The 20,396-nt window shown below is 39.5% G+C and overlaps 1 protein-coding gene and 1 long non-coding RNA gene across 3 annotated transcripts; one reads left to right on the top strand and one right to left on the bottom strand.

Moving 5' to 3' along the window:
• Positions 1-276: 276 nt before the first annotated feature.
• LOC146684916 (uncharacterized) lies at positions 277-1,372 on the bottom strand. The gene is made up of 3 exons (XR_014917334.1): positions 1,236-1,372; positions 1,002-1,148; positions 277-643 (listed from the first exon to the last, which is right to left on the bottom strand). It is a non-coding gene; the product is annotated as an uncharacterized LOC146684916 (long non-coding RNA).
• A 16,076-nt stretch (positions 1,373-17,448) lies between these two features.
• Positions 17,449-18,735, top strand: nppal (natriuretic peptide A-like). 2 transcript variants are annotated; one of them, XM_085444042.1, is made up of 3 exons: positions 17,449-17,595; positions 17,744-18,054; positions 18,481-18,735. In XM_085444042.1, exons 1-2 carry the CDS (start codon positions 17,512-17,514, stop codon positions 18,050-18,052), a joined length of 393 nt encoding a protein of 130 aa, XP_085300168.1. In that variant the 5' UTR covers positions 17,449-17,511; the 3' UTR covers positions 18,053-18,054; positions 18,481-18,735. The 2 variants fall into 2 exon arrangements, with proteins under 2 accessions (XP_085300168.1, XP_085300167.1); XM_085444041.1 differs by having other exon boundaries at positions 18,478-18,735.
• The last annotated feature ends 1,661 nt before the right edge of the window (positions 18,736-20,396 follow it).

Below are 20,396 nucleotides of genomic sequence, written 5' to 3'. Positions count from 1 at the left end.
CAGTAAATGTTGAAGTACTGAAGAAACAGAGAGTGAAAAAGTACCAGCTCTGAAATGTACTCATTATTATTATATTCTATTATATTCTATAGTCTACATATTATTCAAATCTAAATTCTGAGTCCCGTGTGGACTTTTATGTTTTTAAATATGTGTGAATATGCTAAATGATTGCATTGTAAACATTACTGGAATCTGCTCCAGTGCTCTAGATCTCAGAATGGTAGCAAGAGAAGGTCTTGAAAATCTCTACGTGCCTGTATGGGAATATGACCCAGAGCAAGGTGAGATTCCTGATGAACAGTCACAATGTTACACAATGCACACTGTTTCATGGAATATCACTAATCATTTCCCAAATGACTTTAAGTGCACCTATTTATTTTTCTGCCAGGAGAGCCAAGGGCATCTATTACTCATTACACAATAACACGCCCAGTTTCACCAAACTTCACAAAGCGGTAAAGTTTGGGCAAATGCAGAAGCTTCATAAAGATCTGGGAAAGAGAAAAAACAAAACAACAGTGTGAACATTACTATGAAATCATGATAATAAATCATTTTTACAAACTTTAATATCGTGTGCACTTTCCTGAATGCTGTACAGTCCTGCGTTTTACGTCTGCGTCTCTAAACCTGAACTCTAAAAGAGACACAAGCATACTTGATTTTAATTTCTAGTAATGTGATATTTTATTTGTTAAAACAGAGACAATGTAAAAATAATCACACAGCTCGAGGAATGATGGAGGCGCCACACAAGTCGAGCAGAACAGTCCTGTTTGCACTGGAGTAAATGAAATACTACATACACAATCCTGTCATCAGGGGCTGTGTCACTGGAGCTCGTCACACAATTGTCTGATAATTTTGATACAGCATCAACTGTATCAGCATCAACGAGTCTGTGTGTTACATGTATGCACTCACAGACATACTGTAAATCTGAATATTAGACTTAATGGCGCATGTTTATGATTGAAACAAGGAGAGTTACATACATTTATACAGCGGTGACGGTTCCAGGGATTCCAAGGGAGGGTCCGGGGCAGGGGATACATGCTCCTCTTCCTACAGCCCGTGACAAGAAACACACTTGCACTCATCCAGGTTGGGTCTAAGGGAAACAGGCAAAGGTCCAGGAACATCTGTACATGGAGACAGAGGCAGCCTTTGGGGGAGAAGAACCAGGAAACACAAGGAGGTACGCTAGAGACAGCCGGGGCTACACTTACAAAGGTAAGTACAACGATCCAGTGAGGAGCCACGATCCACTGAGGTCTTGACTATTGTCTGGATCATTCAGCAGTGATGAGCAGCAGGTGAACAGTGCGTGGGTGTGGGGATCAGTAGGAAACTGGGGCCCCGATGCCGCCCTGGCGGAGTAGGTGAAAAACAGCACACCAGAGAAAGCAATGGAGGACCATGAGAGTTAGTGAGTGTGACCAGATTGTTGTGTTGTCTTCTTTTCTTTGTATGTTGTAACCAGTCCATTAGGAACTGTTGGAGTCCTGGAAGCCGGAGGTAATGCCATCAATATCTGTCAGCACGCAATAGGAGGTCAGCAGTAGGGTGTGTGTGTGTGTGTGTGTGTGTGTGTGTGTGTGTGTGTGTGTGTGTGTGTGTGTGTGTATGTATGTGTGTGTGTGTGTGTGTGTGTGTAGGGAGGGGGGGGGGGGTTAGAGGTTTAATGACATTGTAAAAAGCTCTTTTTCTCATTTTTGTCAAATCTGTGTCTTACATGCAAATGTAACAGACTCTGAGTGTGTTTTGTTGCCTTGAGGAAACACTAAATGGAAAGAAGGAGCTCTGTGTACCACTGTTATATGGGGCTTTATAAAACACACTTTTGTTTTCTTTCATCTTTTTATATTTTCCACATATGAATGTATTTCCACTGTACGTGTAGTAAGACACTCAAATGCAAATTGTCTTGTTCTTTGGCTATTTCCAGAGCGAGCTGACTGAGCCAGCTTCTGATTTGGTTTCTCCTCCAATGCTACTGGTATAAAACCAGTCTTTGCTACTTCCACTTTCGTAACATTTATAGACTTTGCCCTTTTCCTGCTCTGGTCACCTCTCACTTGGATTACTGTAATGTCATTCTCTCTGTCTAAATGGAACACTACTGACCATATTACACTATTCCCATCCAGCTTCACTGGCTCCCAATTCCTCAGATTTCTCAATAAAAGATTCTGCTTCTTACTTTCAAAGTCCTTAATGATTTGGCACCTCCCTATCAGTCAGACCACCTTCAGCCTTACACCTCTTGACATGCTTTATGCTCAGCATCATCCTGAGTGCTCCTAGCTTCAAACCAAACATCATGGCGACACCTTCATCAGTTTGATGATTTTACAAAGTTCAAGTCTCAACTCAGAATCCATCTCCTTTGTTCAGCATGTCAGCTATACCCATCCTGCTTTACGATTGGATTATTTCTGGATTTCAAATCTCTTTTATTAATATTATTATTATGATGCACGATTTTGTGCTTCCTTCAATCTGAAACATCGTGCTTTGAAAATTCAAAAGGTTCAACGGGTCTATCGATTACTTAATAATAAGCTCAAATGGTATGCTAATAATCTTTATAAAAGATTTAATTTAAATATAGCTTATAACAAAGTTCTATCTCTCTACAGGTGAAAAGAAAAAAGATAACAATAATAATGAAATCTGTTAACTGATAGAAATCCAGAGTTAATTAGAGGCCATGATAAAGTTTCCAGCAGCTGCTACAGTGAAGCATTTTAATAACTCAATAAAGTAAATCTACAACACCAATCTATATAAAGGCCTGGTGTAGTTAAATCAGACTGTTAGGGAAATATTTAAACTGCATGTAACACCTGATTTTTTATGTGAACAGTAAGAAAGACCGGTAGTGACAAAAAGTACTTCCTTGCTGTATTTAGGCCATTTGTGTTAAAAATAACATGAACTAATGCTAAATATATGCATTCCCACTCCTGTTGTGTGAAAATAGCCTTATCTGTTCAAAGGTTGCACTAGAGAGGTCACATTTACAACATGTGTATGCTAGTCTTTCCAGAGCCAGAGGGAAGGGGAAGGTATGAGGTGTCATGTGCATCTGGGATCAGTTTAGGACAGAAATATACAAGGATTGTTCACTGAAGGTTAGAACAGAATTTGCTATAATTTCAGAAAGGTGTGCCTACTGACAATGAATTACAGTTAGTTTTTAGGTTTTTTAAAGCAGACTAACAAAGTGCACGTGTATGGAGCTACCAGGAAGTCAGCAGGAGGCTTTCTTACACATACTGCAAAGACTGCAGCATCTGAGTCCCTCAGAGAAGAGGGGCATAAAGATGATGTATATTTGATCAAGTTGAAATATTTGAGCTGTCATTTTGTCATCCGATATTGACTCATAAATGAATCCATGAATAGCCACAGTGAGCCAGGTATCACAGCTCACTAACTGAGGACACATGGCCTCCACATGCATTTAGATTTTGCATGTTCTTTCTTTTATTGTCATGCTTAACTTATATGCGCATCTTGAAAAAGAAAACATGGTTCATAGTAGGTGGGTTGTTCCTTTGTTTAGGATTGATGCTAACGTGGCATCGATTGCACACCAGGAACAACCCCCGAGACCTGCAGCTCTGAGAATGCTCTGATATTGTTGCCTGCCATCACAATTAGGGGCAGCTGTTTCTCAGGAGGTAGAGCAGCTTGGAAGGTTGGTGGTTCAATCCCCAGCTGTTCCAATCTGCATGTTGAAATGTCCTTGGGCAAGATACCAAATCATCCATCAGTGTGAGTTTGATGGTTAGAAAGTGCTTGTATTATAAGAGTGTCTGAATGGGAAAATGTGGCTTATAGACCAAGAATAAAGGTTTTTGACCATATAAAGTAAGAACAAGTCCACAGTGCGGCCATCTGTCCTGCTTTCAACACATCAGCTCAGAGCTGACTGACTTGCTTCGTAATATAGAAGGGTACAGGTCAATTGTAATCAAATTTATTTAAATTACCTCCTGATAGGTGTGTGTGTGTGCATATATATATATATTAGGGGTGCAACGATACACAAAATTCACGGTTCGGTTCGATACTTTTTGTCACGGTTCGATATTTTTTCGATACAAAAAAATGTTCATGCCTTTTTAATTTGTCATTTATTAAAATTATAAATATATATATTTAACTCAAAAGTACAGTTTTTAAATTTAACCCTAACCCTAACCCTTGTGCGTGTTTTTTATTTTGACAGCGAATGCGCACCTGCGGACCACTTATGTGCAGCCCTGGTTGTTTAGCTCATCATATTGCAGCCACAGAAATTATTTTGTCCATGAAACCATAAAGCTGCACTTTCTTTTTGCCTTATAGTCTGATTTGTCATAACTTCTCCGTTTTGTGGTAAGCTTTTCTTTGGCTGTCACTTCTTCACCCTGACCTGTCTTATTTGGCTCAGCAGAACTGAAATGCTTTTACACGCGCACTCACATAAGCTCAGCGATTCTCTGCGCGATCAACCTCTCACATGTTTAAGCTGCGGGAGATTTCACTTGTCATGTTTGCATAGTAAGCTAACGATTAATAAGACGATGTCAGAGGAATTGGTGCACAAATTATCATCACTCACCAATCAGTGCTGTCGCTCTCTATACACAGTTCATGCGATTGCAAAGTGAAAGCAAAAAAACAAGCGCAAATTCAAACGCGATTTCAATATGTCACATATTGACAGTGGCTCACCGATGCCAATGACATAATTACCCAGCTACATTTCTGAAAGAATGCAAAAGCATTGACATATATTTTTCCTTCCTACAATAGCCCGACGGGCAGGGAAGAGATAGATTTTGGTAGCCCGACTGGAAAAATCGCTAGCCCCAAGACGTCGGGCTAGAGATATTACGAGCCCTGTATCTGATTGAGGAATCACTCATCTTTGGAAAAGAGAGTTTACTACAGAGAAATGGCTCTTTCCAAAATAAAAGCTATACTATACGCTTCTTCTGGGCTCAGAGGATCTACGCTCGACAGTGCAGCCTAGGCGGAGTAGTCGAACGCAGATTCACTGAGCGCTCAACACAGACAGCATCGTCAGAAGGAAAGTTGATAAAATAAATTACAAATTTTGTATTGTTCGATACATATGCGTACCAAACCGAACGGTTCAATATCGATACGAATATCGTTGCACCCCTAATATATATATTAGGGGTGCAACGATATTCGTATCGATATTGAACCGTTCGATACAGTGCTTTCGGTTCGGTGCGCATATGTATCGAACAATACAACATTTGTAATTTATTTTATCAATTTTCCTTCTGACGATGCTGTCTGTGTTGAGCGCTCAGTGAATCTGTGTTCGACTACTCCGCCTAGGCTGCACTGTCCAGCGCAGATCCACTGAGCGCTCAACACAGACAGCATAGTCAGAAGGAAGAGCGCAGGGCAAGCTAGCGAGACAGAAGTTAAGCTCTCCTTGCAACAGGCAAATTGAACCTCATTCAGATCTGGCGTTTGGAATTATTTTGGTTTTCATGTGACGTATGACCCTGAAGGTAAGCGAGTCATGGACTAAAGTAAAACAGTATGTTGGATGTGCCACGCAATGCTCAATTACATTGGTGTGAACTAGTGTGCTAGCGCAGTTAGCTCGTTAACGTGTTGGCCGTCTAGCCCCATGCACGGAGCGATCGGCGGTAGCTCGTTAACGGAGATTTGCCGTGTTGTGGCGTTAAGGTCATTTCAACGAGATTAACCTGAAAGCACTAGTGGGAACACAACGAATATGACTGCACATTTACGCCGACATCATCCTAGTGCAAAGACAAGTGGAAGCAGACAAAAAAAAGCAAGCATGCTACTAACTTTAGCCGAGTCATTTAGACAGCTGTTAGCACATGATTCTCCTTATGCTGCTGAGAATATAGCCCAGAAGAAGCGGATAGTATAGCTTTTATTTTGGAAAGAGACATTTCTCTGTAATAAACTCTCTTTTCCAAAGATGAGTGATTCCTCAATCAGATACAGGGCTCGCAATATCGCTAGCCCGACGTCCCGGAGCTAGCGATTTTTTCAGTCGGGCTACCAAAATCTTTCTCTTCCCTGCCCGTCGGGCTATTGTAGGAAAAATATATGTCAATGCTTTTGCATTCTTTCAGAAATGTAGCTGGGTAATTATGTCATTGGGTGAGCCACTGTCAATATGTGACATATTGAAATCGCGTTTGAATTTGCGCTTGTTTTTTGCTTTCACTTTGCAATCGTGCGAACTGTGTATAGAGAGCGACAGCACTGATCTGTGAGTGATGATAATTTGTGCACCAATTCCTCTGACATCGTCTTATTAATCGTTAGCTTACTATGCAAACATGACAAGTGAAATCTCCCGCAGCTTAAACATGTGAGAGGATGATCGCGCAGAGAATCGCTGAGCTTATGTGAGTGCGTGTGTAAAAGCATTTCAGTTCTGCTGAGCCAAATAAGACAGGTCAGGGTGAAGAAGTGACAGCCAAAGAAAAGCTTACCACAAAACGGAAAAGTTATGACAAATCAGACTATAAGGCAAAAAGAAAGTGCAGCTTTATGGTTTCATGGACAAAAGAATTTCTGTGGCTGCAATATGACGAGCTAAATAACCAGGGCTGCACATAAGTGGTCCGCAGGTGCGCATTCGCTGTCAAAATAAAAAACACGCACAAGGGTTAGGGTTAAATTTAAAAACTGTACTTTTGAGTTAAAATATATATTTATAATTTTAATAAATGACAAATTAAAAAGGCATGAACATTTTTTTGTATCGAAAAAATATCGAACCGTGACACCAAAGTATCGAACCGAACCGAACCGTGAATTTTGTGTATCGTTGCACCCCTAATATATATATATATATATATATATATATATATATACATATATATATATATATATATATATATATATCCCAGTTTTGGGTGTTCAGGAAATAGCTAATGATATTTTAAAGCAAAAATATTAGGTTAAAGTTACCTTGCATCTATAAAAACTGTGACCATTGAAAAAACTTTCACCAGTGTCGAAAATAGGTCAGTTCCTCTTTTGAATTTATTGTACAATAAAAACGTTTTTTATCGCTCATGCATAAACAGAAATTGTAAAACAGTTTAGATTAGCTCGACCAAATCCTGCTGAGAGTGGCAACACTCTGTTGCTGTACCGTTGTTGGTGCTGTATCCTGCAACTGCAAATCTAAATGGTTCAAGTCTCACTCCAAACTTGTCACTGATGATCATTTGGCAAAGGCCCCTTGATGCCATACTTCAGTGCACTGGGTAACTGTTTAAGATAATGTGTTTAATTAACAGGGTAACTTAATAGTCCCTTCATGCAGAAAACTGTAGCTAAATGTGTAATGTGCTAAAACATCACTATGGTAACACAAGAGAAGTCAGGAGAAGTTTAACTTGAAATCTAACCAAAACTTAACAAGATGTTTTCACTTGAAGATTAATCAATAATCATTCATGAGAAGTTGGGGTGTCATATACAATGATGGTGCATAGCATTGCAGCGGATTCTTAGTTTTCAAAGGTATGATGTACAGAAAGATTGACCTCACTGAGATAAGGGAGTTTAACCATAAAATCCCTAGAGCACACCCTGGTACAGCAGCCAGGAGGCAATAGGAAGCTTATGCAATGGAGAGATCAGGAAGTTGGCTTGATAGCCATTCCAAAAGCTAACAGACTGATCCTGTCTCTTTTTCTGGTCCACTCACTGGACAACAAGGTGGACAAGGTTTGGGGTTTTCAGGAAGTTGAAGAACTGTGCTGTACTTTGACTTTTGGGAACCTTGCTAAACAGCAGCAGATTCAACCATCCAGATCGATGGCATGCCACGCTTTCATGTGTATCGAGACCATCTGGCAGGGAAATATCCAGGATGTGTACATAAACAAAAGTTGGTACAAATCTTGGTTTTGGTAAACAGTCACGGTGTCGAGGTCCTGAGAATATTTGACTGTCAAAGCCGGCCGCACTGTCTTGCAAGTTTACAGTGGTGTTTTTCACGATTGTTTACATCTAATAGTAGTTAAAGAAGAAGTACAGACAGGTTTATTGTGAAATGCTCCAGTAAAAGCTCCACTGGGTTTTGTTGTGCTGCTGCTGCTCTGAGGGTTACTGTTCTTCATGGGTCTAAACAACTAAATGAAACATAAATGTTGTTCATTTATGCTGTTTAATCTGTTGGAGGTGCTGACTGAAATCCCAGACGCCTCTCTCTCACAGGCAACAATACCTGCCATAATCACCCTCATTTATATCATTATAGGGTCTTGCCCATACAACATACAGCTCCTCGAGGCAGCTGTTATTGTGATTTAGTGCTATATAAGTAACACTTGAAACTGAAATAAATTTATTCTAATTGAATTCCCAAAAATGACTGAATGACTAAAAGATGGTGGCCTCCACCCTCATGGTCACGAAGTGCTTCAAACGGCTGGTTATAGCCCTGATAAAGGACATCGATGTCACTGTGGATCCACACCAGTATACCCACAGGAAAAACCATTCCACAGACGATGCCATGTCATCAGTAGTTCCTGCATTTTTCATAAACCTGAAAAGTTTATGCCTGCTCTTTCTTTCTTCAATCTAATTTCTTCCATCAAAATTCACAACATTTACTCCTCTCCCATCATCTTCAGCACGAAGGATGCATGAAGGATGTTGGCAGCAGCCTCTTGATGACCTTACATATACAGCAGCGTCCTGTATTTTTAAAGACGCTCCTCACCCAGGAGATACACCTGTCCCCTCCCATCAGGTAGGAGGCTGTGAAGAATCAGGTGCAAAACTCTGATTTTCAGAGGCTTCAGAGGAAATGTTTACCCAGCTTCTGGAATACTGCCAGGGCATAGTTAATGCTAAAGACTCACAGGAGACATTTACAACCTGTTCCCAACATTTCCCAACATGGAATGTTTGGCACAAGCTGTGAGCCAACCTCTGTAATGAACTGTTTGGTAAATTCTTGTGCTAAAATGCCCAGTGACTGTAAGTCTGGCCAACACATCCCCAGAGACAGGGCTACAGCCCCCAGTTAGCTCTGCCCCCCTGGAGAATCTAAAGCAAGAACAGCCACAGTCCCTGTCCCAAGTTAAGCTCGTTGGGTTCTCTGCTAAGCCAGCCCAAGCCAGAGGTGCGTCTCCTTGGCCATCGCCATTGTAGGCTGCCATCGAAGCCACTTGAGGGTCTCCCTCACCATCATCAGCCGCTGGCCTCCATAGTTACTCCATCTCTGTTGATGCCCACTCAGCGAGCCTCCAGAGTTTCTCCATCTTAGCTATTGACCTCCTGGCAGACCCCGTGAACTATGTTGTCAGCAGTCCCTGCCTCTGAATCAAGCCAGTGTTCAAGCTGACTCCCTGATCTGCGCTGCCTTCTGTTTAGCTCCATGGACCAGGCCCCTGGACTATATTTGTTGTTTTATTTGAGCTCAGAGACTCTTTTTGTTCTGATTTTATTCCCAATGCACCCCCAAACCATCAGAGATGCAACCCTTTGAACTGAGCACTGATAACAAGATGGTCCTCTTTTCTGTGGTCTGGAGCATGCAGCATCCATGTTTTCCAGAAAAATGTTAGAATTGTCTGACCACACAACTCTTTTCTTCTTTGCCTATTTCTATTTTAAATGAGCTTTGGCCCAAAGAAGACAGCAACATATATAGTACGCATGCATGAACCATCAGTTGCTCCTGCTTTTTTCTCCATACTTTAACTTTTCTTTCTCTTTTACTCTTACTTTACGTTTTCTCTTTTACGTAATTTCCTCAGGGACTAATAAAATATTATGATTCTGATTCAGTGTGTCTGGATCATTCTTCTTCTTTGCATCATACACTATATTATTATTTTTTACAAAGACTTGTGAAACAGTGGGTTACTTTCAGCAGGTCCAAACTTTGCTTCAGGTCCCAAAGTCAAACTAACACTGAGAGTTACAAACTGTCTACAAACTTTCATCTTTAAGAAAACGATCAGTGTGGCTGCTCTACCAGGTGTAACAATTAAGTTTAACATCCAGGCATCCATGAAAACAGAATTTATGAAGTAGCCGTGCAACAATTTACTTCAATTTATCCAATTATGAATTCTCCTACTACTTGATATTCCATAGTCAGCTGTTAGTGGTATTATAACAATGCTGAAGTGAAGTCAGCCTTGAATACAGATCTGTTGCCAGTTGAACTAATAACTGGATAAATTTTCCCGTAGTGGTTTCTTTTTAGGACTACTTACTTTTCCACTAGTTTGTTCCCTCTCATTCAAATGAGCTAATGTTTTTCATGAGAGTTATATTGTCTCAGTTTAAACATTTGGTATGTTTTCTGTGTTAGACAATGTGAATAAAAGTGAATAAAATACAGGTTCGTGATATGTGCAAATCATTGCATTCTGTTTTATTTACATTTTACACTGTCCCAACAATTTGGGAATTGGGGATGCAGATGTTATTAAAAATGTGTTAGCATAGCTACTGTATATAGTTTATACATATATCAGAATCAGAATACTTTATTGATCCCTAGGGGAAATTATGTTGGTTACAGTGCTCCAGTACAAACAGTAACAAAAACAGACAATTCAAGAAGTTAGAAATAGCACAATATATATACATACATATAAGTCACTTACTGATTAATATCTGAAAAAGAAAGAAAGAAAGAAAGAAAGAAAGAAAGAAAGAAAGAAAGAAAGAAAGAAAGAAAGAAAGAAGAGCATGTGCAGAAAGGGTGTAGCTATTGCAGTGTTTACAGTGTGTTAGATGGAGGAGTTGTACAGGGACCTGGCCACAGGCAGGAATGGTTTCCTGTGTTGTTCAGTGGTGCTTTTTGGTAATCTCAGTCTTTTACTGAACGTGTTCCTGTGACTGACCAGCATGTCATGGAGTGGGTGGGAGGTATTATCCAACATTGTCTTTATCTTGGACAACATCCGCCTCTCTGACACCACCTTAAGAGAGTCCAGCTCCATCCCCACAACATTACTGGCCTTGTGGATCAGTTTATTGAGTCTGTTATCATCAGCAACCCTCAATCTACTCCTCCAGCATGCAACAGCATAGAGGATTGCACTGGCCAAGACAGAGAAACTGTAACAGGCCACATGCTGGTTGGCGCATGTGCACTGATATGACAGGAATTTGGGGCTTTTATATTTTTATCCATTCATTGTTAAGTTCTTAGACACTTATTGGCAACATGATAGACAACAGGCATTGACTTCCTCTTCTCTTAAACTAAAACTGACAAATTAAAGTTGTACTAGCTGTTTCTTTCATACTTTTATTGGCCATTTTCTCATTTTAAACATAGATTTGTTTTTAAATAATTAGTTTCTTTTTATGTAAAAGTGCAAAGGAGCTAGAGCTTCACTGGCACTTGGTTTTCATATATGCTTGAGAAATGAATGATCACTGTTCTGGTTCCCGCTAAAGACACAAATTGCAAACCTACCTGCCGTTAATGTGAGTTATAAGCTTTGAATCATGCCCTATTATCCTGCATTGTCTTATCTAACGTTGCAGTTCTCTGAGCCATCAAGGTCACACGCTCTCTTCTTAGAAAGTGCACCACAATTAATTTACAATGAATTCTTGTTAGGGTCTTTGTGTTGCAATATAAAACAACTGCTGTTTTGAATCGGTGATACATAAATAAAACTTGAATAGAATTAAATTGACCGTGATGATGTAAAAAGGAAGAAAGGAAAGCACGATGCATAAAAGTCGACACAGCCAAAGTCCTGTTATTTCTACACTCAGTTTCATATGTTGCTGCTTTTCTCACAACTAAGAAATGGCTTTATTACAGAAACAGAATTACCCTGTGGGGGGGTTGCAAGTCAAAAATAGACACAAGCTGGTAATATTTGAAACATTCAGTGTCTACCAACAAGTTAACGAGTTAACTGAAGTTGGCTTATTGTTTATGGAAGTGAATTTTGATGGCTATTTTTGGAATGGTTGTGAATGATTAGCAGTAGGTGGAAATGTCTAAGCTGTGGGCTGGAAGAAGGTCAGAAAGAAACTACACAGTCATAAGAAAAGAAAACAGAAAAAAACAGACGTTTGTCAGCAGTCAGTTTCTTTAATATCTTGGTATACTTTGTGGATTTCTTGATGAACAGAAATAAATACATTTAGTAAGTGCAAAAAATATCCACACACATGCATAATGATCAATGGCGTGTCCAGCGGGGTGGCCTGGGGGGGCACAGGCCACCCCCCAAACCAGACTGGCCACCCCAGGTGCCACCCCAAAGGCAAAACAATAAAATTCAATCAAATATCAATGTTTTCACGGTGACGCTCAGATATCCGAGTGTAAGTGAATGCAGCATCGCTTCTGCGCTATGCGCATCATGTTAGCAAAGGTAGGAGAGCCAAGCCCGAAAGATGGCCAAGATGGCACTGCAGGAAACAATTTTTCGGTGAAAGAAAATGAGGACAGAATAAATGTCCCGGTAAGTAATATCAAGTTTGTTGAGTTTAGTAAACTTCGGTGAAATTAGAATACCAAGGAAAAAAATAACACTTAAAGAATTATTGCAGCTGTGGAATATTTCAGACAGTATGCTACTGAGGGCAGCTAACATAAGAGTTATGCGTTATAAGATATAATCTAAGTCGTAACATTGCTGTATGGAGCTGCAGATTTGGTTGCAGGTTAACATAGCTGGACTGGCCATCGGGCATACCGGGCATATCCCCAGTGACTTATTTTTTATTTTTTTTGTAATGGCCAGATGCAGGTCGATGTGTAGAAATAACTCCGTTGTTTGGTGGTGGCTATGACGGGGGCTTCCACAGAGGCAACAGGTGGATGAGGGAAGGGGAGGCAGGAGGAGAGACCCGAGGCAGCCACCAGTCCGAGTGTCAGGTGAACTGAACTTCAGGTAAGAAGTTATGACCTGAAGTCTATCTGGGTCATATATAAACCAAGTTTAGGTGGAGTTTATTTTCACGTTGCTGACTTTTTACTGTCAGTTGCAATAACTCATACTGCGTTCTAGCCAGTTTGACGGAGTTTTTATACAGCTGGGTGGGTGCTATGATGTTACTGATAGTGAACTTTATTTTATTCATAAGGTTAGTTAGTAGAGTTGCCAACGGCTCCTTAAAAAAATGGAATGGTCCCTCATTCAGAGAAAATATTACGCGTTTCGTATTGAGCTGAGAAGAGACGCAGTTTGTCCCGGACTTTAGCTAGAATGGAAAAAAGACACAAAGCTGGATTTATTCTGTCTTTATGCTGCACAGCTGCCTCTTCTCTCATTCTCTCACCCTCCCTCTCCTGTTGCTACTTCAATCATGAAACTGATCAATGATCAGCTGATCGGCTTTTCTCTCTTGTTTGTTTATCGCCCACTTTGCGCCAGAAAGAGGAAACCAGCAGATATTGCGCTAAACAACAGCAGCACGTTTAAGCTTGATCAGCTGTTGTTAGAATGTATTTAATATTAATTTCTAGTATCAGCTGATGTTTGCTGGAGCCACAGCTGTAAAGCTGCTGGTCATGATGTCTGTTTAGATATGTGGTGAGAGGGAAACATGAAGATGAAACCAGGAGATGTCCTTACTGAACCATCAGAGCTGAACAGGTGATGGAGAAACAGGTTTACCTTTTAGGTGACATGAATGAGTTGAAGTTATCAACTGTTTCTGAGAGATAAATAACACCAGGATCCTTTTTTATGTAGCTGACAGCTGGTAACTGTGCAGGGGCGGGTCTAGCAAAGTTTTGCCAGGGGGCCAGGTAGGGAATTAACAGGGAAAGGTGGGCACAAAGACATACTTTTCTTTCTTATTCTCATTTAAAATACCTAGTTTTTATTAAATAATTATCTAAATCTTACAACCAAAGTTTTTATCTGACGTAAAATGTATAGAAATCATACATATACCAACAAGACAGTGTACATCACTGTCACAACAGGGTTTGTTTTCAGTCAAAGGCTTTATGGCTTTAATACCTGGTGGGTCGGTCTGTAGTCAAAATGCCCGATTTTTTTGTCCCAGTCCAGCCCTGCAGGTTAATACTGGCAGTGTCACCATGCCAGCTGACTGTATTTTATCATCAGCCAGTGTTGTTCTTTATCAATATTACCAAAGTTTACCATAAGGCAGCATAGAAAGTATTTACTTGCTTTCAGGTTTTATTCAAATGTTAGTCTTTTCATTTGTTTCCACACTTTTTTCCTGTTTCAAAATCAAACACCAGTTTGTGAGAAGATTATCTTCTTTTTTTAACAGGCAGATAAAGTTTTGCATTGGCTAATTTGTCAATTGTTTGTTACAAATGTTCGTATTTTAATTTTCAAAAATGTTTTTGCCCAAAACATATGTGCACTATATGTCAGTAAAAATACTATGCAAATATTGCTGTCCTTGAATGCTGAGTAAACACTGACAAAGCACTGATTGTATCTCTTGTACTTTATCAACGCAGTATCTAAAAACTTTGCACCGTAGTGGTTAAAATCTCATTCTAATAAGAGTTAAAAGTGTATTTGGTTATTAGGTTTATAGGATTATTGAATTATGGTTAAGGGTTGGTAGAATTTTTTTTTAAACATTATCTGCCAATTAAATCTGCCACCCTTCTCCAAATCTGTGCCCCTACCTGGCCCCCCCAACAAAAATTTTCTAGACACGCCACTGATAATGATCTCCAAATGCAATACAAACAAAGGCATTGTGTCTTGCATTGTGGTTCCAGCTGAGCTCAGCAGATGTGGGTGGGGGTCACCATTGGGATTCTGATCTGCTACGATGGGTCACTGGAGTCATACAACTTCTTTATCTCAATAAATCGCGTTCAGTTCTTTCAAGTGATCTCCTCTTATTTAAATTCTTTCACTAAACCCACAAAGGATTCCTTAACCTAGTTTCAACAGTTCCTTCCTACAGTTTCATAGCTCACATCCATTCATGCTATATGTGCTATATAAATGTAAAATGTAATCTTTAGAAGGAGACATGTGCATTAATATTATTATGGTATGTGCACATATCAGTTAAACATGGGGTAGTTGGTTGCATGCCTGTTGTCCACAAGAGTCCATAGTCTGGGTGAAATACTGTAGAGGCCTTGTGAACAACAGGCTTGTTGACCTGCTTGCTGTCTTTCACTGGTCAAAGACCACGTCTACCTGTTCTCTTTACATCATGCTAAGTTAGAGGTGTTTATATTTAATCATAAATGTGTAACTGTTGCTTTTTAAGAAAGAAAGAACTACTTAGCCCTGTTTGCTTTGACCTTACAACCGAGTGCTTTTTTTGTTTTATTATTTTTAAAATTTTTTATTATTTTTGGTGTCTGTCTGAAATCCCAGTGATTTTTGATTAGTATTTATCCAGCAACCTCCAAAATATCCTAAAATGTTGTGTGTTCATGTACCTAACCTGATGTTGACGGTTGTTTCAGTTTTGCTCCATAAAGCTGCAAACTTGGATATTTAATCATGCACAACATGAAGGTCAAATTTTCTTTCTTATGACTCTATTAGCTTTAGTGTGTGTATAAAGAAACACAAAGAGCTAAGAGACCGAGAAAAGATATTTAACCATCATGTTTCATCATGTTTCTTCATCAAGCATCTGCTAGTAATGAATCATACCCCATTGAGTGGCAGTGCCCAGTGACAGCACGTCATTACTGGGCGGGTCATACAGTCTACGAGTGCTTAAACACATGATTGGAACAGCAGCCAGTTTGAACCTTGTCCATACATGTAAGACTAAAAAAATCTGAAAAGGAAAATGAGAGTAAAATTAATTGTAGAAGCTGCCCGTCAACTTAGAATACATATAGTGAACACTGAAAAACACTAAAAAACATTGCTTCCATTAACGTCTGTACAAGTACAAGTGCAATAAAATGTCCACTGAAAGAAGAGTTGTACGAGTTGAACAATGACATAAAACATATTGTCAGTTTTGTACAGTAGCTTAGCCATTTGACTGATATTAACCTGTCTGAGCTTCCACTGCTGAAAATGGGCCAAGAGGCAGAAAAACCCTCCAATAATCAACAACTAAAGAAAGAACTAAAAATGGCAGGACAAAGTTTCTCAGCACAGCATTAAAAAATTGCATTTTATCTTTTATCATGTAACTATTGCATATAAGCCCCAAAATTAAAGCACAGTGGTTCATACAATATGTTTGTTTAGTTTCTTAAATGCTGAGAAACAAAGGCTCTAAATGCCTGTCTTCTGTCTGACAGCATCACATCTGGCACATGTAGACATGTAGTATCTTTCTCTGTGTAACAAATTAGAAAAGTGCAGATTTCTTCCATAAAAACCATGTGAATTGTTCACTGCTGCCTGCGCCAATTTCATATGATAGCCCTCCAGCTGAGAACCTGGTGAAATGTCAATTAGCCTCCATCCACCTCCACACGGTGTGCTCAGCTTCATAGGGTTCAGGGCTAATCGCTCATCATTTACCCCTGGTACATGTCTGCAGGGAGGTGAGCTAGGGGCAGCGGTATGTGCACATGTGGCTCATCACTTCAGAACACATTAGTTTGACTGGGCTTCGCCAAACCTTAACCAAACTTTATTCTAATCTGGAGTTGAGGAACAGTTACTCCATTTTTATCTTGCATTTAAAAGTGCTTTAATACAAGTATTTTTCATACGCCACCTTAATTACCTAATACAGTTAAATGTCATTTACATCACTTCAAAAATGCAAAATGTTCAACACAACATTTCGACTTGATAACCCACAATCAGGTCTGAGGGATTAGCACTGGTCTGGTACTAAAAAACTCCAACAAACAAAACCTGACATTTTGAGTTATTATGTTGAAAATTTAAAATAATAAACCAGTACTTGTACCTGTGCTGTAAACATACTAACATCTATATTTGTGCCAATTCTATGTTTGGAATTCAGGCAGGTCTCGCGATATAATTACGACTATGGCTCAGAAATAAAAATGAATGAGCTCAATTACTTGAAGAGTCACTAATATGGTATTTCCAAACCAACTACTCACCATGTACTGTACTTACAGGGCTGATAAAGTTAAGAAGTGATTATAAGGGTCAGCTATCCAAATGCCAACTTCCAAAATCCTTTCTCATTTGTTCTTGAGTAATTACACATTTATAACAAAGTGTGTTGATGCGTATTGTCACAAAGTTATGGCAGTGAAAGCCAAACAGATGCGATGTTCCATGTCGTGAGTAATTCAACTCTAAAATGAAGCTCTGACACTGAGCAGCAGAGAGAGCTTCAGAGGAGTTTGAACGCCTACAGCAGTCAGGTTAGACTCTACTCCCACGTGTGGGAACATTAGTCACACCTCGTTAATTTCCCCAGCACTGATGACGGAATCAGGTCGCGTATAAAAGCTGCACCTGTCCACCGTTGGACAGCCAGTGGAGCAGAGGCGGACTGAGTGCGCGTGCGTCAGCTGGTCCTCACAGAAAAGAGCAAGAAAAACAAAAGAAAATGAGTTTGACTGTCTCTGTTTGTGGCGTGTCTCTGCTGTTACTGCTTCATTTCGTAGGAGCCAAACCCGTTTCTGACCTTCAGGTGAGTTTACCTGAGCTTTCAGCTGGTGTAAATGTCTCCTTTTATAATGATGAGTTATTTATTGCTGAATCTTTGCGGGTTAGTTTCTTAGCACTGTGCAGAAATGGCAACTTTATTCTAAAAGCATCTTTATTTCATTTCTCCTCAGAGTTTCAAGCAGCTTTTAGAAGAGGAGATCAACGCCTCACCGTTACTCCCCGCAGACGAGACTGAGGTGGAGGGGAAAGACCTGCACACGGGCAAGTCGGTGTTCGGGGCGCCAGAGGAACAGCCATGGGACTCCTCTGACCCCAGTAACTCCGCACTGGTGGCTAAACAGAACCTCCTTTCCCGCATCTTCAAAGATCTCGTGAGGACCTCCAAGCGCTCGTGGAGCCGGTATAAGAAGGGTGGGATGAGGAGCTGTTTCGGGGTCCGATTAGAGAGGATCGGTTCCTTCAGTGGGCTGGGATGCTAAAGGTAAGAAGCAGAAAACTTTCCGTTTAACGCTATTTGGAATAGTTGCAAGACAGAAAAAAAGACAAACATAGTTTCAATGTCTTTCTTTTCATTCTGAGTAACAGAAACAATTTGCGCCACTAAATGTTACATTTTATGAATACATGCAGTTAAAATATTGTCTTGATGCAGAGGTATTTTGCGTTCATGTATAACTTGATATGATTTGTTAATATGAATATAAATCGATGGTAGAAGCAGTATTATGGTCCCTATGTGGAAGATTTAAGTCACATCCTATTTTGTTTATTTATTTTTAATAAATATCATTATACATATAATTAATCAGATCGGATTTCGTATGTCATTGTGTGAGAACAGCTGGGCAGTTCTAGCAGGTGAGGGTGGCTCTTCACTGGGACTAATAACGTGTTGTTCTGTCAGCAGGCGGGGACCTTCAGCGCATCAGTGTGAAACGCAACCAAGAGCCGAGCTCCCCTCACACCACAAGGTTTTGACTGACACTTTAAAGGGCGGTTGATTCAGACTCTGCTGTACATGGTTCATATTCAAAACTGTGTTTTCCTTTTTCAAATGTGAGCTGTTAAATTATTATAAATGTATTTATTATTTATTTTATGCTGTTGTATAAGAGTTGCCTTGTAATAGAATGTACTGCAGTAAAACAGTTATTTTGCATAATTGCTGAGTGTTGCATTCAATTCTTTCCTGACATAATTTAAAGCAGCTCCAGACTTTCCCAGGAAATATTTTAATGAGATATATACACGTGAAATAAAGGTGTCTGTGATATGGGGAGCCGGTACCTGAAGGATTTGTTTGGTTTGTTTCATTTGATCATGTGATCACCTGATAGGAAACAAGATCACTTCTGCTGATTTTATTGTTTCCATTAGGAGCAATATAGACGTTTTTTTTTTAAATGCCTATATTTCTTAAAATATAATGAATATATTTTTTAAAATTTCCGTGAATGCACTCTGACTCTCACCCCATGATAGCTGAGCTAGGAGCCATCCCACCCTGAACTGGTTAGCAGGAGATGGATGGATGAAAATAAAAAGCTGCTGGGTTAGGCTTCACAAGCAGTCCATAGTCAAAGCTCTCATATTTGAGTATTTGAGGTACAAGATATAAATCACAGCTTTCAGAGACACGGCATATGAAACATTTGGTTCCACATGTTCTTGATTGTACATGCCAGTAGACCAAAATGAAAAAACAAGCAAACAATTAATGTTAAAAATGACAAAATGAATCAAACTGAATTTCACCAAATTTCTAAACTTTGTTGTAATTTCTCAACCAGTCTCAGAACAAAAAAGAAACCAATAAAAATTCTCAAATGATGAGCAAAAGTACAAAAATGGAAGTATTTTTTAAAATATACTTTTTGGCTTTATTAGACAGAAACAGTGAAGGCTGACAGGAAAGTGAAGGAGAGAATGGAAGACATGCAGCAAAGGACTAGGTCCAAACCCGGCCGCCTGCTCTCAGCCATGCTACATATGCTGTTTGGATGAAAGCAGAATGTAAAATATATTAGCCTGACATCAGCCTTATTTATCTTGTTTTAGATATTGTCTAATAGCTTCACTGCATGAAACTTCATTGTGTTTCGTCTGATACATTATATAATTTTATATGAATCATATAATATTCTGCTGTACAGTAACAAGTAACTATATCTTACAAAAAGAAGAAAAGAAGTGCTTCATAACTGATGGCTAATCCTGCGGGTTGGCAGGTAGAAGTACAACGCACACAAACAGTAAGACTGGCTAAATATGTGGGGTCAGTCAGTCGGGATTAAATACCAGCCCCTCGGTCAACGAACATCTAAAAGTTGGAACTGAATAGTTTTTTATTGACCACTCAAAGGGTTCCAACCAAATATAAACAATAAAAAATGTGCAGTTTATTTTCACTCACTTGAGTAAACATTATTTTTGTGATATTTGTGTGATGAAACCAACTGAATGTTTACATTTACATTGTGTTGAAATCTTCAATTATAAAATAAAACACCCATGAGTTATGACAAAAAGTATTCCTTTGTGGTCAAGTATTTCTTACCGAAGAGGAAATAAAGTATGTTTTACCTACTTATTACTTAACACAGGTGTTGTTGACTGTCGTTAGAACCTCATTTCAAGTTGTTGCCACAGTCAAGGGCAGGATCTATTAGTGAAACAAACCTAATTAGTAGTGAAGCTTGTCAGGTGGGCATGTATACACTCGTAGAGTATTAGATGCTTCCTTTAGTTACTACTTCTCAATTTTTTGACCCATTCCTCATGACTATTGTTCCAATATAGACACATTTTACCAGCACAGCCAGT

Source organism: Copadichromis virginalis, linkage group LG20, assembly GCF_057382275.1.
Source record: "Copadichromis virginalis isolate Kocher_CV1m ecotype Utaka linkage group LG20, C_Virginalis_male_GT1.1, whole genome shotgun sequence".
Taxonomy (NCBI): domain Eukaryota; kingdom Metazoa; phylum Chordata; class Actinopteri; order Cichliformes; family Cichlidae; genus Copadichromis; species Copadichromis virginalis.
The sequence above is the reverse complement of the archived record's forward strand: the minus strand, read 5'-3'. Positions and strand labels throughout refer to the sequence as shown.

Excerpts from the sequence above, each read along its gene's own strand:
- nppal (XM_085444042.1), top strand. The coding sequence starts at position 17,512 with ATGAGTTTGACTGTCTCTGTTTGTGGCGTGTCTCTGCTGTTACTGCTT. Across the intron at positions 17,596-17,743 it reads AACCCGTTTCTGACCTTCAG|AGTTTCAAGCAGCTTTTAGA; the intron begins GTGAGTTTACCT and ends ATTTCTCCTCAG.